Source organism: Camellia sinensis, unplaced genomic scaffold, assembly GCF_055761805.1.
Source record: "Camellia sinensis isolate YWXY unplaced genomic scaffold, ASM5576180v1 Unanchor12, whole genome shotgun sequence".
Classification (NCBI taxonomy): Eukaryota; Viridiplantae; Streptophyta; class Magnoliopsida; order Ericales; family Theaceae; genus Camellia; species Camellia sinensis.
In genome coordinates this window covers 5434534-5462487 of record NW_028128998.1, presented here as the reverse complement: position 1 = coordinate 5462487, position 27954 = coordinate 5434534, and the positions used below count along the sequence as shown (strand labels likewise).

The following is a 27954-nucleotide window of genomic DNA, read 5'->3' as shown; positions in this document are numbered from 1 at the left end:
AAGAGGCTTAATCAAAAGATATTTCAATAACAAACAAATGCCATGCTCTGACTCATTAGTATGTAATATCTTGATTGCATATCATAAAATGATAGAGATTTCAAAAGTATCATTTTCAATTTATAGGGTTAGTGCCATAAGCATTGTTTGTAGCATTCAACTATTCAATGAACATATTGTGATTGGAGTTATATCTACCTATATAACAAAACAACTCAACTTATCGCATCTTCTTTTCAATGGCTTCGTTGAAATGGCATTCAAAATCTAGCAGAGAGCTCACAAGCTTCAAATCGATGCAAGCTTGCACGACCTGCATAGAATAGGCCAAACTCTCAAATAGATTACCAATTGTAGTATCTGTAGCAATCACACATAAATCTTAGTACACAAAGCCGTCCAAAATTCACTATCAATATTCAAGAGTTAACAGAGATTAAACTAAATCAACTTGCTACAAAAATTTAAAAATAATTACTCCAAGATAGACAAAAATTTAAAAATAATTACTCCAAGATAGACACAGTTTACATCAATGTTGTGAAAACAAGATGATGAATGGTTACCTTGCATGGTTCATAGTTGAGCTCAACATTGTTTAATTTGCTTCCATTCAACATTGGTCTCTTGACTCTCACTAAGTTATGTTTAACAATTTGCCCCAACAGTGTAATGTCTTGAAAGTTCACTTTGTCATTTTTTATATTAGTGTGGGATTAACATAAAGTGAAAGAAACAATAATAATTTTCATCACCAATTTAGCGCTATGAAAGGTCAGTGTCCCATATTTCAGATTATGCAAACTTGATCACAAATAGATTACTAGTATATAGAATAGAAGTTGCACAGGTAAACATCTCAAAATGAACAATTATGCATCTTATCTTCCTGATTTCTCAATTTGTTTTATATAATTCATAGTCAATCATAAGAAATTAAGCAAAAATAGAGGGTAGCACTCAAGATAAGATGGCAAGGCAAACCTACATGTTTTATGTAACTTATTCAATACTGTTTTAAATATGAAGGAAAACCATGTTGATCTATCCTACCTGTTCTGTAGCTTTGCTCTTAAAAGGCCCATATAAAGCTGAGACGATCTTATAAGATTCAGCAATATGAGCTTCAAGATCAGCAATAGAAGGCATAAACACCGTATGATCATTTTCTCGATGCTTTATAGGACAAGGCTGGCCCTGATTTGATAAGCGAATGATATGCAGGAGAACATGAGCCAGTAATACAAGATAAATTCATCTTAAACACAATTATACCAAATTCCTGGCAGAATAACACCAAGAAACCAAAATCTCACATGGAAAGCTGCTTTCAATTAATCAAAATATTTATTTAATATGCTATTAGTTAAAATTGATCACAACTTGTATGTTTCTAATGTCGCAACACTATTCCAGGCTAATAACCATGCAAACATCATTTACCTGAAAAGGCATTGCAGGTATATCCGGTAGTCAGCGTGAACTCCTTCCTCATGGAAATGGAGAAGTGGATTATGAAGCAAAGCAAAAACTAAGCGAGGTAAAGGCTGCAGTTGTGGGCATTGCGAGAATGCGACATCAATGTGAGAAGTTGTTGAATTTCCATGCTCATACTAAACAACTTTACAAGCATCATTATACAGAGCTGTGAGGATTACAAGCCAATCATGTAACAACATCCTGCCTTCCCAAACTCCTTTCTCCAACGATGCTGATATGACCTGGAGAGTGAATGTTATGGTGAAGCAACAAGTTATTAGAATGTATAGAAGCATCACAAGCTAAGATTCTAAGCATTTGTTCTTGATAAACATTCATGCTTTCCAAAAAACTAAACCACTCTCTTATAATTTTGTCAGAGAAAGTTCAATCAAACCAAGGAACAAATGAAATAATAAAACCTGTAATCACTCAACCAAAAACTCAGTTAATCCATTGTAAAAAGACCACCTTCCATAGAATTGACAAATCAGATAATCAATTGTTAAATAATGAACTTAATATTCTACACAAATTTTTTGATAAACATTTATGCTTTCCAAGGAATAAACCTCTCATTTTGTCAGAGAAAGTTCTCTCAAACCATGGAACAAATAACATAATAAACTTGTAATCAGTTAACTAAAACCTCATCTAATCCACTGCAAAAAGGTAGCCTTCCATGAACTGATTGAGGAATCAGATAAGGCTATATGCAAAGAACCTGTTTGCATAGTGTCTTTTACAGTTTACACTTGTCACTTCAGAAGTTGAGATTAAGTTGATGTTTTTCAGTCTTCAATTATCAGAAAAAGTGTTTCACTTTACACTCGCCACGACCACTCTCTCTAACGGCTATGTTGGCCTCTGGAGCTTCCCTACCAAAAGCATCTGAAATCTCATCGGAAGAGGAGGATCATCTCATCCGTAGTACTAAGAAAGTGAAAGAAATGGAGCATATGGCCCCTGACGAACACATGCTGGATCCTTCCCCCATTGTTTCGAGTAGCAATTTAGGGGAAACTGCTGGTAAAGACACCGCTGATGTCAGAGAAGACGGAAAACCTAGATCTTTCAAACAAGTGCTACTCAATGCTCGACAAAATGAAAAAGCGTTTGATAGTGACCTTGAGAACCTCTCCTCTGATGATGACCTCTTGAGCGATGGTGAAGGGGATGAGGAAATCGAAATTCAAGAAGAGTGGGAACAGATGAACCCCGATATCCCTAAGGTAACGTTCCCAAGAACCTTGATTCGAAAAATCAGGCGACCATGGAAGGATTGCCTCATCGTGAGGCTTTTGAGCAGAAATATAGGGTTCAAGGTACTTAGTAACAGAGTTCGAAACCTGTGGGGTCTCCAAGGAGATTTCGAGGTGGTGGATCTGGGATTGGGGTTCTTCTTGTTTAAATTTGAAATGAAGCAAGACTATGGGAAAGTGGTCTCTGAAGGCCCTCGGATTTAACTGGATCATTACCTTACTGTACGCAAATGGGAAGCAGATTTCAAACCATCTGCAGCAAAAGAAAGCTCAACAGCAGTTTGGGTGCGCTTTCCCCAACTTCCAATCGAGTACTATAATGAGAAAGTGCTCTTCCAAATTGCTAAACTCATGGGCAAACCACTGAAAGTTGATCTAAACACCGCTACATCGACCAGAGGTTGCTATGCTCGAGTTTGTGTGGAAATCGATCTAAGCCAACCTTTGAAGTCAAAATTTGCAATTGGTAAGTATATTTACACTATTGAATATGAACATCTTCATTTATTTTGTTCCTCGTGGCAGGGTTGGACATCGAGCTGATGTATGTAAACTCTCTCCGACGACGGCAACAACTGGTCAGACAAGGATTCCGGTGACACACGAGGGAGACAACACCCAATCCAACATGCAAACTAACGGGCTGGAGGCTCAACACAATGATAAGAGATCTACTGGGTCTGATACTGGTAATGGGTCAACTAAATTTGGGCCATGGATGCTAGTAGCTAGGAAACCCAATAAAAATATACAAGGAAGAAAGCCCATTACAGGAGCTGGGCCAAAGGGCAGTAACCGATTTGGGCCACTTGTAGAAGACACAAACTCTGGAGGTATGGAAGGTCAAATGGGTGGTTTCAGGTATACTCAAGGGTTACCCAACAGAAGAGTTCAAGAAAGTCAAGGTCAAAATTCACAAAAAAATTTAGGCCCAGCCCAAGCAACTTACCAGCCCACTACTGTCTCAGATTCATCCAACATAGAAAAGGTTGTAATGCTAGCAGATTCCACTAGTGCTAAGCAGGTCAGTGAAGACAGCTGGTGGGATAGACAATGCAGGGACCTGCTCCTCTGCAAAGCCTGATGCCATGGAGATCTCCAAATCTCCGACTTCTATTCCTACTCTGGGACAGCACCCCTACTCTTCACAGCCTAATCCTAATCCCTCTTTTGCCTCATCTCAACCCCAACCCCTCTTTCCTTTCTTGACTAATCTGAAAGAAAAACCTCCTGACCCAATATCTCTTCATCCTCCTTCACTCTCCAATGGAGATCCCAGAGATTGTTCATCATCGGATGAACTACAATCATTTGAGCCTATCACTCGAACCCGAAAGAGAAGCAATTCACCTAGCCGCCATAGATTGGTGGATCGAGGGAGCTTGGCTACAAGTAGAACCGAACTGGAAGAATCTCACAGGGCACTTACAACACCTGGTGAGGCTGGCTCCGATGAGAGCAACAGTGGACGATTACCGCAGGGTTAACATCCTTATGGGTCAGCCGGACTACCAAACACCACCAGATTTTCCCAATAGGGAATCCATGAAGTTGCTTTTTTGGAATTGCCGGGGAGCCGGCAACAACACCTTCAAGAGAAATTTGACTGAAATCCTGAGGACTCACAAGCCTGCTATTTTAGTTCTTATGGAAACAAAAGTATCCTTGAGTTCCATGGGGATGTTTTTCAATAATCTGGGATTCACAGCCTCAACAAGTGTTGATCCTACAGGGAGGGCAGGAGGTATTTGGATTCTATGGGATACCCTAACAGTCAATGTCAGAGTGTCTCATGCAAACTATCAGGCTATTCATGCAACAGTTCACAAAGAAGACTATGAAGACTGGGTTTTATCAGCTGTCTATGCAAGCCCTTACTTGAGAAACAGGGACCAGCTTTGGGGTGATATGGAAGCAATGGCAGCGAACATGACAGCTCCTTGGCTAGTTGCGGGTGATTTTAATGACTTTGCTACTCAAGGCGAACGAAGAAGCTTCATACCTAACAGCAATGTGGGCAGAAATAACAAATTCTTGGAGCGGATTAGCAACTGTAACCTCATGGATTTGGGTTGTTCAGGCCCTAAACTTACATGGACGAATAACCACCAAGGAATGGCAAATACAAAGGAGCGGTTGGATCGTGCTCTTTGCAATTCTGCTTGGAGTTCTCTATTTCCTGGTTGCACTGTTCGAAATCTTCCACGAACCTACTCCGATCATTCTCCATTTGTCGTCTTTACTGAAGGTATGCATTCTTTCACCCCCTTTAATAAAGTTTTCCGTTTAGAAGCAGCTTGGATTACACACCCTGATTTCAGGAGTGTAGTCCAACAAGCTTGGAATAATTGTGATTCTCATTTACTTGATAAAGTCAATCACTTGATGTTAACTACTAAAATTTGGAATAAAGAGGTTTTTGGGAACATTTTCGCCAAAAAAAGTAGACTTCTTGCTCATATTGAAGGCATTCAAAAAGCCCAGGATGTTCGTTTCACCCACAACATGTTTTTGCTGGAAAAAGATCTGGTTAAAGAATATAATCAGGTGTTACACCAAGAAGAGATTTTATGGTTCCAAAAATCTAGAGTAAATTGGATTACTCAATGGGAGAGACACCAAGTTTTTTCACACGGCTACCATTGCTAAAAGGAGGAAAATTAGGATCAATATGCTCATCCAAGATGATGGTACCTGGATTTCTGAGGTTTCGGAGCTTCAAGCACATGTTCAAGACTACTTTATGAATCTTTTTAAGGGTGATAACACTGCTACAACTCCTAGAACTGTTGTTTTGGGGGCTAAAATCAAGGAGGTGGACAATCAGTTTCTTTCATTACCTATTTCTAACAAAGAAGTCTGGGAAGCTGTTAAGAGTAGCAAGGCATACAAAGCCCCTGGTCCGGATGGCATCCAAGCTGTCTTCTACCAGAAATTTTGACACTTGGTAGGTACCTCTGTTTGTCAATTTGTGAAGAATTGTTTTGCTACTAACAAAGTCCCTGAGGAAGCAAATAAAACCCTCGTATCTCTTATTCCTAAGGTGGATAATCCTGATATTATTAAGAAATTCAGACCCATCAGCTTGTGCAATGTGAGCTACAAAATTGTCACTAAAATTTTGGTTAATAGGATCCGACCTCTTCTTGATAATCTTATCAGTCCTAATCAAAGTAGTTTTGTTCCAGGTAGATCAACAAATGATAACATCATTATTACCCAGGAGATTATCCATTCTCTCCGGCACAAGAAAGGGAAAATAGGTGGCATGGTGATTAAAATTGATTTAGAAAAAGCCTATGACAGAATCTCTTGGGCTTTCATTCGACAAACCCTTTGTGATCTTAACCTTAATAGTGGTTGGGTTGAGCTGATTATGAGTTGTGTCACTTCTGTTAACACGGCTATACTTTGGAATGGTCAAGCACTCCCTGACTTTCCCATGGGCAGAGGCCTTAGGCAGGGAGACCCACTTTCCCCCTATATATTTATTCCCTGCATGGAAAAACTTTCTAGTATGATCAATAGCAAAGTTAATGGTGGTGATTGGAAAGGTATCAAAGCTACTCGGAACTGTCTTCCCATTTCACATTTATTCTTCGCCGATGATCTACTACTCTTTGCTAAAGCTGATACAACTAGTTGTGAGGTGATTTTGGATGTTCTTCATGAATTTTGTGAACTCTTGGGCCAGAAAATTAATCCCCATAAGTCCAAAATTTTTGTTTACCAAAGCTAGAGAACTCAGCAATATAAGTGGTTTCCCACTTACTCAAAACCTTGGTCGCTATCTTGGTACACCAATTCTTCATGGCAGAGCCAGCAAAAATTATTTCCAATTTATCATTGAGAAATTGCACAAGAAATTGTCTGGTTGGAAAGCTAGTGTCCTATCTATGGCAGGTCGAGCCACCTTCATTCAGTGTGTCACTTCAACAATGCCTTCTTATGTGATGTCCACAGCTAAACTTCCAAATAACATTTGTGCAGATATTGATAAAATCAACAGAAATTTTCTGTGGGGAGATCATGGTAATGTCAAGAAAGTTCATCTTGTCAACTGGGATCAAGTTTGCAAACCTAAAGACAAAGGGGGATTGGGTATCCGTAAGGCTAAAAATAAATCTAGCTCTTCTTTCCAAACTTGGGGGGAGCCTTTTATATGGAAATGATACACTTTGGACTGACATGCTTAAAAGTAAGTATTTACAAAATCACAGCCTGTTCACTTGGCCTACCAAGCAGAGTAGCTCACATATTTGGAGAAGTATTGTTCATTCTAAAGATGTTCTTAGGAAAGGTACTAAGTGGACCATTGGGGATGGAGCTATAGTGTCACTTTGGAAAGATTGGTGGTGTGGCAATCAACCTCTGGTAGACACTTCTCCTGGAAATCACTGTGATGACACAACTATCAACGCCATTTTGATAGCAGCCTGAGTTGGAAACTTGGTAGCATTGAGAATTTTTTAACCCCTCAGGATATTACCAGCATTAAAAGTGTGTTCCCGCCTAGACTCACTAACTTACCTGATAAACCCTGCTGGGTAGGTACTTCCACTGGCTCTTTCACTTCTACCTCAACTTATGATTTAATCACTGAGGCTGGGAACCCTGAAGCAAGTTGGAAATGAATCTGGAAACTCAAGTTGCCCCAAAAACTTAAGGGGTTTTTCTGGCTCATTTTGCAAAATAAATTGCTTACAAATCAAATGAGGGTTGTTAGAAGACTCACGGAAAATGTTTTTTGTCCCCGTTGCAATATGCATTGCGAAGATCTACTCCATCTTTTTTGGGATTGTACTTATGCTAGGAACATTTGGAAGATTGTTAGAAATGATCAATGGCAAAGGGAGGCTGAATCTACTACCTTTGAGAATTGGATTGTATCCAATCTTAAGGATAACAAACAAGAATTTAGAGGCATCCCTTGGAAGACTTGGTTTGCTGCTCTGTTATGGCAAATCTAGAAGGATAGAAATAATAAAGTGTTTGCCAATTTGGATGGTAATGCTTCTCATAGCATTTTCCAAGCCTTCCAATATGCCTCTAATATTCATGAAGCTTTTATGTCTCCCCCTTGCCACTGATCACCCTGTCCCCAAACTAATTGCTTGGTTGCCTCCTTATGCAGGTAAACTAAAATTAAATACGGATGGCTGTGCCAAAGATGAACCAGGTCAAGCAGGCTTTGGTGGTCTGTTTCGAGATGAAAGAAGACAGTGGGTGTTAGGCTACACTAGAAAGCTGGAATCTGCTACTAGTCTAGAGGCAGAACTGTGGGCAATTTATCGAGGCCTCACCATTATTCTGGAGAAAGGTTGGAGAGACATCCAAGTAGAGACAGACTGTCAAGTGGCTGTGAACCAGATTTCCACCCCAAACGAACAACTTCAGCACTACCCATTTAGAGCTCTTCTCTTTGACATCAAGGCACTTCTCCAACGCACTGAATGTGCCATTGCACACATCTATCGTGAAGGGAACAAATGTGCTGATGAACTTGCCCGTTTAGGAGCTGCTCAAGCCGTGGACCTGGAGGTGTATGATGACCCTCCACAATCCCTTAAACCTTTACTTGTGGCTGATATGGTCGGGTATCGTGTATGAGAGGGTCTAGCCCTCTTTAGCTCTTTGTTTGTTTTTGATCTTTCTGTTATCATTTCCGAACCATCTAAAAAAAAATTATCAGAAAAAGCTTCTCAATTTTGCTTCTTTTAAATCTATTTCTCTTTTGTCCGAATGCAAAACTTTCTTAAAGAGTAGAAGCACCATAAGGTCAATGTGATAGAAATGCATCATTATTATGAAGAATTCTAATAATAGCATCACTTCACACCAAAATACCTTGGCAGCTCCAGTACTGCTAGGGATAATGTTAAAAGAGGCAGCTCTTTCACCTCTCAAGTCCTTCATTGATGGACCATCAACAGTCTTTTGTGTTGCTGAAAGGCATGAAATAATAAGATAAAAAAGTTCACTTTATCTCAAGAAAAAAGGACAATGAGTAGTACTCGCACGAGTAATTGAATGCACTGTGGTCATAAGGCCTTTGACAATGCCAAATTTGTCATTAATAACCTGTAGCAATTTATATGCAAGAAACGTAAGATAGGCATTCCAGTCCTTTGTTATGATATAAACTGAAACCAAGTACAAAGCAACATTCGCCAATGGAGCAAGACAGTTGGTAGTGCAACTAGCATTGGAAACAATATCAATATCTGATTTGTATTCCTTCTCATTGACACCCATAACAAATATTGGAGCATCCTTACTCGGAGCAGAAATGACAACCTTCTTTGCGCCACCCAAGTAATCAAACAAAAAATGGGGCAATACTGATTAACGTCAACAAACCAACAAAATAAATAAATAAAATTTGAAAAATGACCCTCAACACTGTCCAACTAAGCATAATATGCAAAGAACATTCAGATTTATGTGCGGGAGATTGCACCAGAACAAGTATTGGGGGTGTTTGGTAGGGCTTTTTTGAGCCAACTTATGACTTCTGGCTTTTAAAAAGTTATTTTGAATTGTTTGGTTAAACTTATTTCAAACAACTTCTGATTCTAACAACTTATTTTAAGTCAAAAAAGTTGATTCTGAGAAGCTGCTCACCCCTTGCTTCTGATTATCAGCTTCTACTGTGGACATGTTAATTTACGGTTATACTCTTAAATTTTTTTATTTTTTTTTTCTAAAAATAGAAAAAGACCCAAATGGACTATAAAATATTATTATTATTTTTTATGAGAAATGTAGACAAATAGTGAATAATAAAAAATAAAAGTTAATTGAAAAAGCAATAAAAGTTAATTGAAAAAGCTACTTCACAACTTATTTAACAAACATTACTCAGAAACTTAAATCTATAATCCAACAGTTATACCAAACAGATTAATAGCTTCTGATTAAAGTCATAATCTATAATCTGTTAAGCTATAATCTATAATATGTTTTAATAGCTACATCAAACAGCACCATTATATGAAGCCATTACAAGATTAGATTATGAATATAATAATAATAACTAAGGTCAATGTAGCCAAACATGAAAACAAATTCAACGTGTGCATGAGCCAAAATGCATCAATACAGATGAATTTCATCAACAATATCATTCAAGTATGTGTGCATGAGCCAAAATGCATATTAAGAGAGCAGCAAATTAAGGCAAACCTTCAAATGTGCAGCAGCTTTGTCCTTGTCAGTAAAAACTCCCATGGACTCAACAACATATTCAGCTCCAACCTCACCCCACAGAATCTCCTCTGGGTTTCTAAATAACAAGCAAAGAAATTATAATCAATAATCAGAGGATGTGATCTTTAAAAAATTGAAATATAAAGATAGAGAACCAGTTTATACCTTGAACCAAAGACAGCGACAGGTTTGTCACCAAAGAGAAGGGTCTTGGAATCCTTAACCTTAAGCTCATTCTTTTTCCATTGGTTGTGAACACTATCATATTTAAACATGTAGGTCCGTACAGCACAAAATCTAAATCAAGTTAACAAAAGATGGATATCCAATAATTGATTTCATGGCCTAATGGTGACTTGGGGCCACTGAAATGGTTACAATTCATTGTCCATGATAAAAAGAGAGAAAAATAAATAAATAAATAATTATGCATATTATATAGCTATGTGGAAATTAAAAGCTAGAGCAAAACAATTCATCTAGATAGTTTAATGCTAATTTGCTTAGGAAATTTTTTATGCATATTATATAGCTATGTGGAAATTAAAAGCTAGAGCAAAACAATTCATCTAGATAGTTTAATGCTAATTTGCTTAGGAATTTTCTTTGTCACGAAGTTTCTTCAAAACTCAAACAAAGGCAACCTCACACATTCTATTTCTATATACATGTGCTTGTTATGTATGTGGCATGAATTCTATTTGACTCTTCAATTTTGCATGATTAAAGTTCTCTCACAACATTTGATTAGACAAAAGCACATCCTAGGACGAAACTAAAAATTTCCAACAACACATAGCGTGGTTGGGCTAGTTCCATGAATTTACATATGCAAACATTATATATAGACATGAAATATACTCCATCCAAGCAAATAACATGAATACAACAAAATCACAGAAATTCTGAAACGAATACATAGTTTCAGATTACAAACATATCGTACTAATACACATCTCCAAAATAAGAATCATGGATCACATAAATCTATGATGATTAGTTCAGATCGAAACAACAATAGATCAGAAATTTGAATGGCGACTGAGTGATGCATTTCTTACACTAAATGCCGATCAAAATTTAAAAAAAAGAAAAAATAGCGAACAACGAGACATTCAGCGATCCATATAATCATGATGGGTATCATCATCAATAATGTGAGAGAAATGGTGATTTTTACCATGTAATCAGTAGTAATGAACAGATCGTTAACGGCGACGAGTTCAACGTTGTCGCTCTGAAGAGCGACTCTCGCCACCAAACGGCCGATCCTTCTGAATCCTAAAACTACACAACACAACACAACACAAATAACTTCAGATCAAAATCGTATTGTGTTATGCCTAATGATTGAATGAAAATGTGATGAACAGATCAGATCAGATCACTTACTGTTGATTCTGATCTTTATTTTGCCCATGGTCTTTGCAAAAAAATTCTAAATGGATAAATCTTGATTTTAGATATTTAGGTAGATAGATCATTGGTAGTCCCAAACCCTTGAAAGGGATCAAAATTCCTTAAAAAGGCCTTGGAGCAAAAAATCAAACACAGGTGTCCATCTTCTCGACTACTCCCAAACAAAAAAGTGAAACATTATAAAATTATAAAAGCTTAGTTTACTGCATTAAACAAGCCAATAGACAGTTTTGCAAATTATGCAAAAGAGCTTTCCAATAATAATGGAAAAGCTTCGCTTAGCATCACTGTTAAGTTTGAGTTTGTTTCTCCAATCTGGAATTTAGGAATAATGCAAACTTTGATATGTTAAAATGCTTTCTATAACGATACACCAACAACCTTTCCCCACCCCCTCACCCTGACGTTTCCAACCGTTTAATCAAATGTATCTAAAATGTAGGTTCCAGAAGAGTGGGTGGAGACTATCAATTAATTATTGAAAACTTGATTTTGTAGTAATGTCAAAACTGGTCCAATCGGAATATGAGATGTGTCTAAATAGGGTGTTACCAACAGCCATCACATTTCTAAACAGACAGTTAGCAAATTTTCACATACAGATGCAACAATGTAATCAAAGATGGCCACAAGAATGTTGCCTGCCAAATGTTAAACACATTGACTCTTAATTAGTAGCAGAAGTATCTGTAAGGAAACATCAAGAACTATTTCACCTAGAGGCGTCTCTCAAGTTTGCCGAAATTAACAGAATCATCAAATCTTAGAATCATCAAATCTCAGCACCAAAATTAATACTACATTTCAAATCTCAGCACCAAAATTAACAAAATAACAACTAGTAGTATTCGAACCAGCACATCATAAATCATCAAATCAACACCAAAATTAACAGAATCATCAAATCACAGCACCAAAATTAATACTACATTTCAGCGATCGTGTATTCGAACCAGCACATCATAAAATCAGCACAACGAAGTGAAATCATCAACACAAACATTACACCGACAAATAAGCATTTTCGAAGAATAAATACGAACAATAGATAAAAAACCAAATCTATGAGACTGAGGTCTGGTTTGGCATCCTAAAAAAAAGCCAAATAGCCAAAAAATTACTAAAAAAGTTAAAAAATTATCACTATTCACAAATTAAAAATATAAAAAAATTAATTTACATAATATTTTAATACAAATCAACCAGTTGACGTGATTGGTACTGAACTGATGAAAGTGGGCTGTCAAAGGAAAAAAAAGAAAATTAGGTATATATATTCATTAAATTGAAGGGTAATGATAGGCCAGTGGGGGCCATCACGGTCTTGTTTTGATAATTTGAACCGTTCAATATGTAGAACTCGTCGAGTACTATATGCCTGTAAAAAATCACGTTGATCAGATATCGCTAACTACATGATCAAATCAACTTTGTATAAAAATTGGATGGTGTTATAGTTAACAGCTGACAAAAAACTAACACGATCATATAGCTATCGATATCCGATCACCGTGACTTTTTGCAAGCATATAGTACTCGACGAGTTCTACACATTGCACTAGAATGATTTTTAGGATTAAGATTTTCCGTTTTAGGTTCCTCCAGTCACTGCATTTGCATGCTAGCCTTGTCTGAGAAGGTTCAAATATACCAACTGCAAGTCTGAAATTGGTCAACAATGTGTCAAAGGCTCATGACTGGATAAACATGCCAGATTACAGTTATGCTGCACCATCAGCATCAACAGATCAGGTTTAAGACTTAACTGGAAGCATTGAACCAGTTGGGATTATACTTCAAAGGACAAAATTGAGCAGTGTCAAATTTAAATTCTGATAATGGTCCTAGAATGTGAAATTAGCATAACCCTAAAATGTGAGATTAGCATTCTGAAGAGAACAAGCAGGTATCCCTTTCCTTTGTCTTGCTAATTTGTAGTAAGCTTATATATTTTCTCAAAATAGATTTATTCATAGGAGAGGAAAATAAAATATGAATATTTTGGATTTCACAGGTGAGGAATAATCACTCCTCCAATATCTCAACAATCCCCCCCCCCCCCAAAGCTAAACCACACCCCTCATATCTCTCCAAACTTAAGCTTTATCCCAAATCTACAAGTCATCCTAAGCGTTACCTCCGCAATACTGCAAAATTTCATCCTTCAAAACCTTAAATGCTTACACTATCCCACAATCTAATATACCTTGCTTCCAGTAAGCTGAATACTAATCTATTACATAAAAATTCAAATAACTTGTGGATCCAATCAATTAGCCTATTGCTAAACAAGGTATCTCAAGGTACAGATTCTTTAAACTTAATAATTTTTTCTTAAATTAAAATTATATACAAGCTAATATTTGCATTCAAGTCTATAATATATAATGTGAAAATAAAATACTCTGAAATGCTGAAATATAAATTGAAAATGGAAAGCACATACCTGCTATTAAACGAAACCACTGAAAAAGCAGAAAACTACCACCATCATAACTCTTGAAATTTAGGCCATGTTTTACAAACTCAATCAATTGAATCAGCTGAGGATACGACTGGGTTGGACTACCACTTGTGTGGCCTTCTCCCTCTGTGAAGAAACCACAAGCCTTTTCTGAAACCAGGGAGAACAGGACAAAGTAACAAGCATCAACTCAGCCTGAAGTTTTTCATAGAAATTCCTGAACAGTCCCTTAGATACAAGGTCAGCAACAACCATTCCATTATGAGGCATCATTTTCCAGAAGCTGACTATCATCACCGTCCATGCATTAATAATTGGCTAACGCAAATACTTATTTGTCCCTTCCAAGCCATATTTGATAAAGGTCAAATGCCTTGTTAAAATCTCTCATCTTGCAGTACTTTTTCATGAGTATTAGAAATGGAACATGATCAATGGGTAAACCAGACCTCTGTATCTTGGCAAAAAGTTTTTCAGCCTCCATTACTTTACCTCTCATACAATAACCTTTAATGAGCTCGGTATAAGTTATGATGTCTGGATCATAACCTGTCCTCAGTATTTCATCATGTAATTGGAGTGCAGAATGAATGTGTCCAACATAACAAGCAGCACCTAGCAACAGATTATAAGTGACCAAATCAGGAGAAAGACCATTTACGAGCATCTCCTTCTTTAGAGAATGAGCTTCAACAATTTTGCCTCGTTTTGTGTGTGCATGGATCAATGCATTGTAAGTAAAAACGTTGGGCAAGACACCAAATGCCACCATTTGATCTCTAATGGAGAGAGCATTTTGAATATCTCCACTTCTACCATAGCCATCAATTATAGAATTCCAGATGAGAGGCTCAGGTACAATCGAATTTTCTAACATAGAAACAAGAAACTCATTAGCCTCAATTACATGCCCCTGAATACAGAGGCCTTGAATGAGCATTTTGTATGAGATATGATCAGGAGCCACCCCCATTCTTGACATAACACTGTAGATATAACAAGCCTCATCAATCCTTCCTTCCTTACAAAGAGCACTTATAAGTGTATTGTAAGTGAAAACATCAGGAATAAGGCCACTCTTAAACATTTCAGATAAGTATCTATATGAAACTGTCATGTCTCGGCTCGAACAAAATCCATAAATAATAACATTATAGGAAATAACATCCATTTGGGTACCCCTTTGGAGCATCTCATCCCAAAAAGCAAGAGCCTGCACCGTATCTCCATTCTTGAAGTGACCATCCATGAGTATTGTAGAAGTGATTAAATTTGATCTTCCCTTGTCACAATTTTCATCTAATATTTCTTTAAGAAGCTTCCTAGCATCCTCCAATAGTCCTTTCTTGCAAAGTGCATGTACTAAAATGTTACAGGAAACTCTATTTGGCGTAACACCAGAATTCGCCATTGTAGAGAAAACATCGAGAGCTCTGTCCACATTATTAATTAGGCAATAACCCTTCATTAAAGTGTTATAGGTAGCACAGTTGGGACTAGTACCACAATATAACATCTCACTAACAAGCCAATTTGCCTTCTCCAATTCACCAGTTTTACAAAGTCCATTAAGAAGATAATTGTGTGTAAGCACATCTGGAATTACACCATTCCGAATCATCTTCTTCCTAAGCCATAGGGATGCTCCCAACTTACCTTCCAAACACAAAGCCCTAATAATGGCTACATGCTGAGTGTAACTGCCTTCAAAAGTGCGACTGCATAGGCCTATGTGTGCCCATGATATGCCTTCCCTACAAAGTTCATAGAAACTATTACGAGATGACATTCAAGAATTTAGAAACACTCTATTTAGTTTAGAGCAATTGTAAATTTACGAACTAAATAATTTCCTACAATGTATAGGCATAACGTAATCACACCAAATGACAAGGGTGAAGAACCTCTAAGTGTCCATGCTTGCAAATAAGAAAACCAAATGTATAAAACAACTAAAAATGGAACTGATTAGACAAAAGAAAAAGGCACGAGAGTAACCATAAAATGGAACATATCAAGCTTCAACATGTAGTTTTATCCTATACAAATTTAGTCGGTTGATTCAAAAATACATCAGAAGATTCAGAACTTTACGCATTTAAGACATGACAGAATAGCACCTGAGAGTGAGCTCTGCAATGAATTTTACTATTGTAGTTTCCATAAATTGGCTCTGAATTGTGAAACACCAGGGGTGCATCAAAACATGATGTCAGGAAAAAAAATTCTCATCCCTATCAAAGCTTCAAAGCAAAAACTGAAGTGCAATCTATACAATCTATTCATATTGCATGCCACAAACTCAAAATTACCTTCTAACCAAACTAGGCAATTTAAGCAACAACAATAACTTCACATCCTAATCAAACTACAATATTAAGCAACAATAACTTCAAATACATGGACACTTGTGCAAGTTCAAACAACAACAATCTCAATAATGGATATAAATATTTTAAAACATATCAATTGAAAATTAGCACAAATGGAATTATTAAAATTAAGAGCTTCCGTAATATTTTCATCTTGTAATGGGAAGGACTATAATGTATAACTTTCCAATGAGCCACTTCAAAAATGATCTAAAATCAAAATCCTGACCTCATCGTCTTTAAACGCTCCAAACTATCTTTCAGCATTGTGTCCAATACATTGAAAACTGCCTGCAAATCTCTTTTATCATTGCAATCCTTTCTTTGTGAGAACCAATCTTCATTCTGTTGCTGGCATTGATCACCAACAGTCTCAATGATATCTTGAAGAGCACAAGGCAGTACTCCATTGCACCTATACATATTCACAATGTGGGTTGTAGTGCAAACTGCTAAAGATTTCATTGTAAAAAGGAAAAACAAAAAACAAACAAGAAAATTTTCAAGTACATACCTAGATACACACATATAATTTGTGAGATGACACAAATATACGTAAGAGTTAATTATTAAAAGAAATGAAAGGCCAACTCCAGCCCTTTTAAGTAACGCTGTGTTTGGTTGAACGATTTGGAAAGTTTGGTTGAGCGATTTGGAAAGGGAAAGGCAAAAGTGTGTGAAACTAGTGAAATGTAAGTATATTTTATTTACATCTCACCTACATTTTCCTTTTTCCTTCCCAAATCCCTTAACCAAAACTAATCACGGCATAAAAGATTTTTTTGATAGAAAGTGCTCCAATAGACAAACTCAGCTATAAGCAGGAAGCACTCAAAATTTAAATTTGATACAGATTTGGGTGAAAAATACATGGGTAAAACTCAATTTGGTATAAGTTTAAGTCAAGAATGAACCATTTTTACCCAAATTTAAATTTTAAAAAAAATCAATAAAATTAGATACCTTTGATCGAAAAAATCAATGTTGGATTTGCCACAGAAAATGTCAGCAAAGGACTGAGCGATACAGTCCTTGATGGAGTCTAGGGTTAGGATGCTGCCTTTGAAGAGTCGAAGAAGAAAATGGGATTCTTCAGTTGCTATTAGGAGCTGAAAATTCAAAGACATTCACACCAAATAATCAAAATATCAAAAAAAAAAAAATCTGCAACAATATAGGCACAAACGTAGATGTAGATGCATATACACACGCATGTCTGTAGAGAGAGAGAGAGAGAGAGAGAGAGAGTACTGTTTGCATTTTCTGTACGAATAGAGAAGATATGTCTCCGAAAACAGGTGAGTTCGCCGCCAACTGTGAGCCGACGACGCGACCGTGCGGAGAGTGGAGGAAGGGGTGCGAAGAAGATGTGACCAACGATTCAAGCACCGTTATATTCGAGTCCGGATCCTCTCCTTCTACACTTCTCAATTGGTTTGGGCTCGGACCGGCCCACTGAATTGCAATTTTAAATAGAATCAATTTATTTTTTGAACATGAGCTTACAATTTTGGAGCGATGATATTTGATTTTATTTTTCAATCTCTTTACATATTTGCTAAAAAAAAGTTAGTGAATTGAAAGACTATTCAGTATGTTTGGTTTTAATTTTCTATAAATTGATTTTTTTTATTTATATTTTTCGTTTTTTTTATTTTTAGTGAATATTTTTAAAATTTTAAACATTTTTTTTACTTTTTTAGATGTATCTTACTTAGATATATCTAAAAAGTAAAATATTTGTACAAAATATTTTTAAAAATTAATAAATACACTAGAATATGAAAAATGTACTGAATTTTCGTATATTTTTTTTATTTTTGGTATTTCCACATATATTATTCTTTTTAAGTGTATTTATGTTAGGTGTATCTAAAAATTAGAAGAAAAAAAATTGCTTAAAATATTTAAAAAATCGGTGAAAATAAAAAATTTCAACTTTCTGAAAAATAAATCCTGAAAAGCCACACTAAACAAGCTGATTACTATTCAATTATGTTACATGCATAGAAAATTTCAAACACAAAATTCACATATAGATCTATGCGTTATGTATTTAAAATTTTATGTGTTTTTAGACTTTTTCATTACAAAAATGCTACGTTGCGAGAAAAATGATTTTTTTAAATAATATATTTTTGTGGTTAATATTTATTGGCCTTGTTGGGAAAGGATTATTTGAGTTAAATAATCAATAAAAATAAAATGGGTTAAAATAATCAATAAAATAAAATGACACATTAAATTCATAATCATTTTGATTTTTCTTTCACAATCATCAAATTAACATTAAAAAAAAAGTCCACTATATTTCAAAACATAACTTTCTTAATTAAATTAAAATAGTAAAAAAATTAAAAATGAATTACAATAACCAACTTTTCAAATGGGACTATGGATTCGTTTGAAAAGTGAGTTGGTCTTTTGGCTTTTTTAGTCTAGGGTTAAAAAGTCTCATTTAATAATAGTTTTTTTAGCTTTTTTGATTTTTTGTAAAAGAAGTAATATAATGATTATGAGTTAGATGTGATGTTTTGTTTTATTGGACTAAAAAGTCTTTTTTTTTTTTTTTTTTTTTTTTTTGAATGTTTTGGCCAAAAATGCCCAACCATCATATTCCCAAGCAAGTTCTATAGTGTGAATTTAAGTTGAAATGAATTTAAATCATAAATGACTAAAAATTCATGGGAAGGCATGTGTTTGTTGTTTTCAGTATGAATAACCTTATATATATATATATATATATATATTAATTAGTGTATTAATAGAAAATGTGGCATAATTTTAGAAATTTTGAATATTTGTAATTTATATAATAGATGAGATTAATAATAATATCATCACATACGTTAATACATTTATTAATAGGGCCTGGCTTCCCTCAGCTCTCAGATCGAACTAGAGGGTGTTGTTGGACCCGTGAGGGTTCACCACGGGACCCGTTTCGATAATCGGAACAGTTCATATGTAGAATTCGTTGAGTACTATATGCCTATAAAAATCACATCAATCAAATATCGATAGTTACATGATTGGTACTAAACTGATGAAAGTGGGATGTTAAAGGGGGGAAATTAGGTATATATATTTATTAAATTATAGGGTAATGTTGGGCCAGTGGTGGCCCATCATGGGTCACGTTTTAATAATCTGAACCGTTCATTGTGTAGAACTCGTCGAGTACAATATGTTTGTAAAAAATCACGTTGATCGGATATCGCTAACTATGTGATCAAATTAATTTTGTATAAAAAATAGATGGTGTTATAGTTAACGGTTGACAAAAAGCTAACACGATCAGATAGCTATCGATATCCAATCACCGTTATTTGTTTACAAACATATAATACTCGACGAGCTCTACACATTGAACGGTTCTGATTAGCAAAACGAAACCCGTGGTGAGCCCCTAAGGGCCGAACAACACCGTCAAATTCAAGCCCGAAAATGAGGCAATCATTTCCTATCTCCTAATCCGTCCACTGCTCTGCCAGACTATACGAGCTACATCACTAACTTCTTCTATACATTTATTTATACAATTTTTTAATACACATTTTTTCGTAAAAAGTCAAAAAGTTAACCGAAACATCCATATTTTTTCTATAAATTTTTTAGTCCAAAAAGACAAAAAAATGCACTTATTTAGGACACCCTAAACAACCCTTGAAATCGATTAATCGATCAAACTTGGATGCTGAAATCATAGTGGAGAGAGGTGCTATGAGACTCCTCGAGGATGAAATTGTTGCCAAGATCAGAAGCAATCAACTTGCATTTGCGAGAGAGAAAAAAAAAATAGGGATTTGATAGAGAGAGAGTGAGCGTAAGTGATGAAATAGAACCTGGATGTTTTTTTTTTTTTTTTTTTTGTAGATAGTCCCGACTATTGAATTCAAAAATCAATATATAAAATAAAATGATATATGGTTTGGGTTTATTAGGGACAAACTAATATTGTAGGTAAAAGTGATTAATCTTTTTACAACCAAATAAATTTGTCTAAAAAAACGTAATAACTTGATTAAATATATATATTTTAAAATTCCTTCATTTTGTCCTTAAAAGTATAATTTTTACAGACAAATTATTTTTGTCTCTAAAATCTTAATTTCTTGTAGCGATATGTAAAAAAATAAAAATATAATGTGATAAAATAAACTAATAAACTAATAAGCAACTTATTTGGGGAGTCCCCAAATCAAGCCTTTGAGTTAAACACAAAAATCTAAAATTTCATGATGGGAAATCTTATGGTGTGCACCCATTTAGGGATATATTATATCACAAAATATGTAATTTTATCATAAAATTTCGTAATATCACTATAAAATGCATAACCTCGTTATAAATTGGTGTAACAAAATGTTCAAAATTTTGTGATTGATGTTGTAAAAGTTTGTGACTTGATTACAATATTTTTTGTTACGTTAATTTGTGACAAGATTATATATTTTGTGATTAAAGTTATAAAATTTTGTAATAAAATTACAATTTTGTGATAAAGTGTACACCATAGCATTTCCCTTTTATGATTGCTTTCAGGATAAATACTATAATACACACCCTACAAAGTAAGAATGGATTTAGGGGGTGCAGGTAGATGTGTCGCACCCCTTAAATTTTTAAAAACTATGTATACTAAACTAGCAATTAGTAAGATAATTTTAAATTGGAGTAATTCTCACCATCAAAATTTCAGTAGTTTGTACCCTCTAAATTATTTATATTATAAATATTACAAAATTTGAAAAATAGTTTATAAATTGAATTTTATCAAATATTGATCTATTCTATTTATTACCTATAGTATCTGTTATATTTATATATTGTTTAGAGTTACTTATATTCTTTTATTTATTACTATTCTTATTTTATGTTCATAAGTCACTTATATATATTTTTTCTTTTATAAATCACACTTCACTAATATCCAATTATATTTTTGTTGTCAATTATGTTAACAAAGAATGTCCAATTAATAGTAATAAATTTTTTTTTTTTGTGCTGATATAAATCAAAATTTAAAATTTTAGGGCATTTTAAAAAAAATAAAAATAAAAAACTAGATTTTGGTGTATTTTTCAATTTAAACCCTACGATTTTAATTTTAACAATTAGTTCCGTGTCCCAATTAACTCCCCCGGTTTGATGTTACTTCTGTGTCACAATTAAAATATTATAAAATAAAAATAATTCATCATATTATTTGAACTCTATAAAGTAATTTCTATTAAAAAAATAGTTTAATAATTTTAAACTACTACTAAAATTTAATTGTTAAAAAAATATCAAATTTCGTTAAGGATCTATATTGATTAGGTGAATTGTCTACTAAGTATATTTGATATAGGAGTATCAACCGGGCTAGGGTCACAATTGAGTTGAACTATATAGAAGGATTATGTGTTAACTCAACCGCAACACAATATCCAAATTAATATAGCCATCTTAAACCCGAACTTAAAAAATTCCTAAATGAATTTGTCATTTTTAATAATGATTTTAATTTGGACGATTAGCAAAATTCAATTGAAAATGAGTTTCACTTTTTAACAAATGTTTGAGGTTTTTTTTTTTTTGTTGAGTTTAATCTCTAAAAAACACACACAGATTTATTTTCTTAGGGTGTGTTTGGTAACGTTTACGTTTTCAGTTTATATTTACAAAAATTTTATAAACTGGTTTTTGTTTATTTTTTGTTTACTTGTAGAAAAACATAAACTACAAACGCGTTTGATAATTGACAAAAGATTTTAAAAAATTTAAAAATATAAAAAAGAGTGAGAAATGGCAAGTGGTAGCAAGTGGCGGCAGAAGACGGTGGTAGAAAGTGGTGACGGTGGGTGGTGGGTAGCTGGTAGTGGCGGGTGGGTGGTGGTGGCGGGTGGTGGGTGGTAGCGAATGGGTGGTGGGTAGTGGTTGCAAGTGAGTGGCGAATGGCAGGTGGTGGCGGGTGGGTGGTGGTGGTGGTGGTAGGTGGGTGGCGGATGGCGGGTGGTGGTGGGTGGGTGGTGATGGTGGGTGGTGGCAGGTGGGTGGTGGGTGGGTGGGTGGGTGACGGTGGCGGGTGGTGGGTGGTAGCGAGTGGGTGGTGGTCGTGGTGGTGACGGGTGGTGGGTGGTGGTGGCAGGTGGGTGGCGGATGGCGTTTGTTGGTGGGTGGTGGTGTTGGTGGGTAGGTGGGTGGGTGACGGTGGCGGGTGGTGGTGTTGGTGGGTGGGTGGGTGACGATGGCGGGTGGTAGGTGGTAGCGAGTGGGTGGCGGTGGTGGGTGGTAGGTGGTAGCGAGTGGGTGGTGGTGGTGGGTGGTAGGTGGTGGTGGCAAGTGGGTGGCGGGTGGGTGATGGTGGTGGTGGTGGTGGTGGCAGTGGCGGGTGAGTAGCAGGTGGGTGGTGAGTGGTGGTGGCAAGTAGGTGGCGGGTGGTGGTGGCGGGCGGTGGATGGTAGTGGCGGATGGTGGGTGGTGGCAGATGGATGGCAGGTGGGTGGTGGTGGTGGTGGTGGTGGCGGCGAGGGGTGGGTAGTGGTGGCGAGTGGGTGGCAGGTAGGTGGTGGTTGGTGGGTGATGGTAGCGGGTGGTGGGTGGTGGGTGGTGGTAGCAGGTGGGTGGTGAGTGGTGCTGGCAGGTGGTGGTGGGGGGTGAGTGGTGGGTGGTGGTGGCGGAAAATGGTGGCGGGTGGTGGCTAGTGTTGAGTGGTAAAAAAGAAAAAAATTAAAAACTGAAAACGGAAACACATTTTTTGTGTTTTCATTTTTTGGCCAAATTTATAAACTGAGACCACTGATTTATAAATCAAAAATTTTACCAAACAAGTTTTTATTTGAGTTTTTTAAATTTTTGTAAATATAAAAGGAAAACTGAAAACGTAAGTGTTACCAAACGGCACCTTATTGTTCATTTTCTTATAAATGTTTTGGAAAAGTAAATAAGGAGAATGTTAAAAAAATAAATTATTTGAAAAAATATTTTTTAGTACAAAAGCACAAAATTTCTATAAAAAAAATTGGTTAAAGAAAACTAAAAGGAACCAAAATATTAATTTTGTAACATTTGCACTTCAAAGAATTAATGTTAAGATAATCAGTAATCTCATTACACATGTACTTGCTAAATTGATACATGTGATTTACTTATATATTTATTTATTTTATAAAGAAACTATAACTAAGTTTGATGATACAGGCCGTCCCGAGTGGATGGGTCAGGCTGGCCCAGGTTCTTCAGGTTCTGGTTTCGAGTGGTGATTCCGTCAAATAACCTGCAAGCAAGTCCAAAGGGGAACGGGGCAGTCCCCCAGTGAACCCTCCGGCGAGAGAATTAGTAGAAGGAAGATAGGAAAATGTAGCGAAGAAGATGGAGAAATGAAAAGCTTAACCTTATTCTTGTGCTTCTCTTGTTGCTTATATCCTTTGGTAATCATTTCACTGTCCTTTGTGACGTGCCCCCCTTTTCGTCGAAAGCCTGTGCCGTAGCTTACCTTGTTCAGGGTGAGGGGGCTCTGTTCCGACGGGGAGGTGTTGTCGTAATAAATGCTGTGATGGGCTGCATTAATGGTGATGTGTTGTGGCAATAACTCTGCAGATCTTTGTCTGCTGATGTGGCCTGTGTCTCATCTGTCATGTGTCCGAATGCCCTTGGGTGATACAGTCCAGGTGGACTCCAGTTGTCCTGGGCTTTGCCAATTAAGTTATGCTACGGGTCCGAGGTGATGGGTTCGGGGCGGTTTGCCGTGGGCTGTATGCCTCGTGGGCCTGTCCATGTCAGTAGTCCCCCATTTCCGAGTGCAGCTTTAGTCCAACGAAGGGAATAGTAATAAGGAAGAGAAATTCGAACCGAATAGCTGACCGTGAGGGTGGCCGAGCAGGAGGCGTCGGCCGAGAGGCGTGTCGACCGCGAGGGTGGCCGTGTGAGAAGGGTCGACCGAGAGGCGTGCCGACCGCAAGGGTGGCCGAGTGAGAAGGGTCGACCGAGAGACGTGTCGACCACGAGGGTGGCCGAGTGAGAAGGGTCGACCGAGAGGCGTGCCGACCGCGAGGGTGGCCGAGTGAGAAGGGTCGACCGAGAGGCGTGCCGACCAGGACGGCGCAGGGTTCGAAAAAAGAGGGGGTGGGTTGGGGCCATGTGATGATTTGAAATGGAAAAGACAGGGGAAAAGGGGGGGACAGTGGGGAAGGGGAGAGGACAGTGCATCGTGGCCATACACGTGGTAATATCGTGGGGGAAGTGAAACGTTGGAGCAGAAATGAAATGATAGGTCACGAGTGGGGTTTTGAAAAGGCGGCTTTGGCGGTTGATTTGAAAGGTTTTGAAACGGGCGAAAATTAATGCGGATCCACGGAATACGGGTAAACCGTGGGGTGTTGGTATAATGCGTTTCAACTACCTGTGTACAAAAACCCAAAATATCCAAGTGTTAATTCCTTCACTGCATACGACATACCTGTGTTAGCATTTTCTGAACTTCCTCGTTCCTGCGTCAGAAGTGAGTTGCAAGTAAACCCTAGAAATGGCACAAGAAGAAGGAGTTAATGTGAGGGTGGACCCGTTGGGGGATGATGATGGGGAGGAGTTAGCAGCGCAATACGGGACGGAGGTGCGAATGGTGGGGGAAACGGTGGGAGAATCGCAGGCGTCGGTCCTGGTATTGGCGCCACAGCCACTAAGCCAGGTAGAGCCAGATCATTGGCACACTAAGGCGAATAGATCCACACTAACGGCGGCGGATTTGGAGGTGATTAGGGGACGGTACCAGATTCCGGCGGAGGTAGAGTTACGGCTGCCAACATCAGGGGAAAGGCCGTCTACTGTGAGGCCAGGGGAATTTTCCCTGTACAAGGAGGCGCTAAAAGGGGGGGCTGAGGCTGCCACTGCCTCAAGTGGTGGTTGACGTGCTAAATCGCCTGGAGGTAGCGCCGGGGCAATTGATGCCCAATGCGTGGAAGATTCTGCTGGCCTGTGCGAGTGCGTGGCCTAAGGCGAATGGGGGGGAGGCCATGACGATAGACGAGTTCTTCTCGTGTTACAAGGCGTCGGGGCAGCAAGAAACTTGGGTCACCCTACAGGCGGTGATGGGGAGGGGGTTGGTGGCAGGGCTGCCTACGTCGATCAAGGGGTGGCGGCCACGGTGGTTCTTCGTGGCAGTTAATGGGGGGATGGGTGTACGCACCATCTGGAAGGTGCCAACCCGGTCGATGGAGTCGAGACTGGGGGCGGTGGCGGAAAAGAGGGTAAAGAGAGTGAAGGAGTGGAGAAAGAGAGAGAAGGTCAAATGGGACGATCTTGTCCAGCCGTCTGCACTGTTTGAGGCGGGGCTGGGACCGCAGCCGAAAGGTGGAGACCTCGGCCGGGCGGAGTTGGAGGAGAGGAGGAGAGCGCAGGAGGTAGAGGACCGAGCCGTTATGGCCAAGGCCAAGAAGTTGATGGAGGCGCAGAGGGACCGACCGCCTCAACCGATCGCGCGAGAGAGGATCCGACCGCGCCCCAGGCCGTTAGGGGAAAAAGACTTAAGCAGCTTTGAGCCGTGGCCGCCGCCTGTAGACCCTGTAAAAGAAAAGGCCAGAAAGGGGGTGGAGCCTCTGAAAAAGAAGAAGAAGAAGAGGAGTGCCCCAGAGGAAGCTGCAGAGGAGTCTGGGGCCAAGAGGGCGAAGGTGGCCCCAACGGAGGTAGAGGTCCCTGTGGCATAGGACGCCCCAGAGGTGGTGGAGATCATCCCGATGGTGGAGGTTGTGGAGATTGCTCCACCAGTGCAAGTGGAGGCTGGGGTGAGTGAGGCGGCGCCGAGCGCAGGGGAACAGGTCTAGAAGAGGCCTGACTCCCAGGAATGAGGGGTTCGTCTGGCCACGGCGATTTATCACGCGCGCGCGGTGGCTAGAAGGTTGGAGGGAGAAGAAGGCCCAGCCACGGCGGGGGCAGATCGCCTGGTGAAGATTGTGGAAGAGGGAGCTCTGCGCGCGGCATCTGGGTATAATGAGGCCGACCTGCTGAAGGGGTTATGCTCCGCCCAAATGGAGGTAACTACCTTGGCGGAAGCCCTTCTTAGGAAGGCTGGGGCTGCCAAGTTGAAGGCTGAGGAGGCCAGGGCCCAGTTGGCCAAATTAAAGAAGGATAGTGCCGACTGGAAGACTGCCCATGCCGATCTGCCAGCAGTCAAGTTGGAACTGGAGGACACACACCGTAAGGTTGTGTCGCTGGAGTTCCAACTGGCTGGTGAACAGAAAAAGTTGGAAGAGTCTGAGAGGGCCTGCGCCGTGGCAATCGAGCGGCATGAAGAGGCCATGACCAGCAATGAAGAGCTGGTCAGGCAAAAGGATGAAGCGGACTTCAGAATTGGAGATCTGTTGAAGGAGTTTGGGGAGGAGCGTGCCAAAGCAGAGGAGGAGAAGGGGAGGCTTCTGAGGGAGTGGGAGATGGAGAAGGCGAAGGCGGCGGCGAAGCTGGAGAGTCTAAGGATGGGGGTGGAAGAGGAGAGGGCGACGGCGGCTGCTGAAAAGGGGGCCCTACAAAGGGAGCTGGACGAGGAGAGGGCGAAGGCGGCGTCTGAAAAGGCGGCCTACCCTGATCTACGCGTCGCAGCAGTAGAACAATATAAAGGGTCCCCCGAATTTCAGATGGTGGTGGATGCTGCTGTCGCCAGGAGTCTGGCAGGTTAGGAGTCTGGGGGGGTGGGCCCATCAAGGAAGACTGCTGGAGGTAGGACAGAGGCAGAGGTGATTGAAAGGTTCCAGCAGTCAGACTTCTATAAGCACGAAATGGCCGAGTTCTGGGACAGCGGTTGGAAAATGTTCAAGCGCAGAGCTGAAGAGCTGTTCCCACACTTGGACCTTAGTAGTGTGACAATAGGCGAAGATGATGTGGCCCAGACCCCCCTGGACGAAGGCGTTGAAGAAGAGGATCTGGCATCTAGCGAAGAGGAGTAGCCAAGGAGAAGAAAGACTGGGCGTGCTCTGTGTTTGTTTGTTTGTTTTTTTTTTTTTTTTTTTAAACTTGTAAACACATTGTAAAGGAGTGAATGAATGAAGGTATGGAGAATTTAACTGTAATGAAGTTGTGTACAAAGATTATTTAATTGTAATGGATGAATGTATAGCCAGTTGAATTTTGTGTATTGTGCTTATGTTGCCAGCATGAATGAAATGTTGTAATTAAAACTGGTCATAAAGATTGGGTCAATAAAAATATTGTGCAACGTGAGAGTTATACAAGTTAAAAAATTGAGAGTTAAAACTGGAGTTGTATGAAAATATTGTCAATAAAAATTGGTCATAAAATATTGTCAATAAAAATAATGCGATTGGAGTTGTATGAAAATTGAAAAGATAATGGAAAAATTGGAGTAAGAGGCAGGTTGTAAATTGTAACAAAATAGTTGGCGAATAATCTGATCAGTAAATGTAATACGTGAGAGTATGTGGAGAATTTAAGTAGGCAAAGACGTGGTCCTGGAACTGTGAAGAAGCTTCAGAATGTGACTAAGTGTTGAAAATGTGGTGCTGCTTGGTGTTGAAGTGCTCAGTCAGGCTGAGGCTGTTGAAATGCTCGGTCTGGCTGAGGCCTTTGAAGTGCTCGGTCTGCCGAGGCTTTGGAGTGCTCAGTCTGGCTGAGGCTTTTGAAGTGCTCGGTCTGCCGAGGCTTTTGAAGTGCTCGGTCTAGCCGAGTCTTTTGAAGTGCTCGGTCTGGCCGAGGCTTTGAAGTGCTCGGTCTGGCCGAGGCTTTTGAAGTGCTCGGTCTGGCCGAGGCTTTTAAGTGC

General features: G+C 38.7%; 2 protein-coding genes across 16 annotated transcripts; one reads left to right on the top strand and one right to left on the bottom strand.

Moving 5' to 3' along the window:
• Window positions 1-55: 55 nt before the first annotated feature.
• Window positions 56-17626, bottom strand: LOC114256666 (uncharacterized). 15 transcript variants are annotated; one of them, XM_082911733.1, is made up of 11 exons: window positions 17457-17626; window positions 17169-17314; window positions 16435-16620; window positions 13816-15587; window positions 11131-11520; window positions 10116-10208; window positions 9927-10026; window positions 1444-1721; window positions 1054-1197; window positions 567-688; window positions 56-313 (listed from the first exon to the last, which is right to left on the bottom strand). In XM_082911733.1, exons 1-4 carry the CDS (start codon window positions 17463-17465, stop codon window positions 14165-14167), a joined length of 1764 nt encoding a protein of 587 aa, XP_082767859.1. In that variant the 5' UTR covers window positions 17466-17626; the 3' UTR covers window positions 56-313; window positions 567-688; window positions 1054-1197; window positions 1444-1721; window positions 9927-10026; window positions 10116-10208; window positions 11131-11520; window positions 13816-14164. The 15 variants fall into 15 exon arrangements, with proteins under 15 accessions (XP_082767859.1, XP_082767854.1, XP_082767853.1 ...); XM_082911728.1 differs by having other exon boundaries at window positions 567-1197; XM_082911727.1 differs by lacking the exon at window positions 567-688.
• Window positions 4236-8458, top strand: LOC145814649 (uncharacterized). The gene is made up of 2 exons (XM_082911621.1): window positions 4236-4989; window positions 7876-8458. The coding sequence occupies exons 1-2, from the start codon at window positions 4236-4238 to the stop codon at window positions 8349-8351; spliced, it is 1230 nt and encodes a 409-aa protein (XP_082767747.1). The 3' UTR covers window positions 8352-8458.
• Window positions 17627-27954: the final 10328 nt, after the last annotated feature.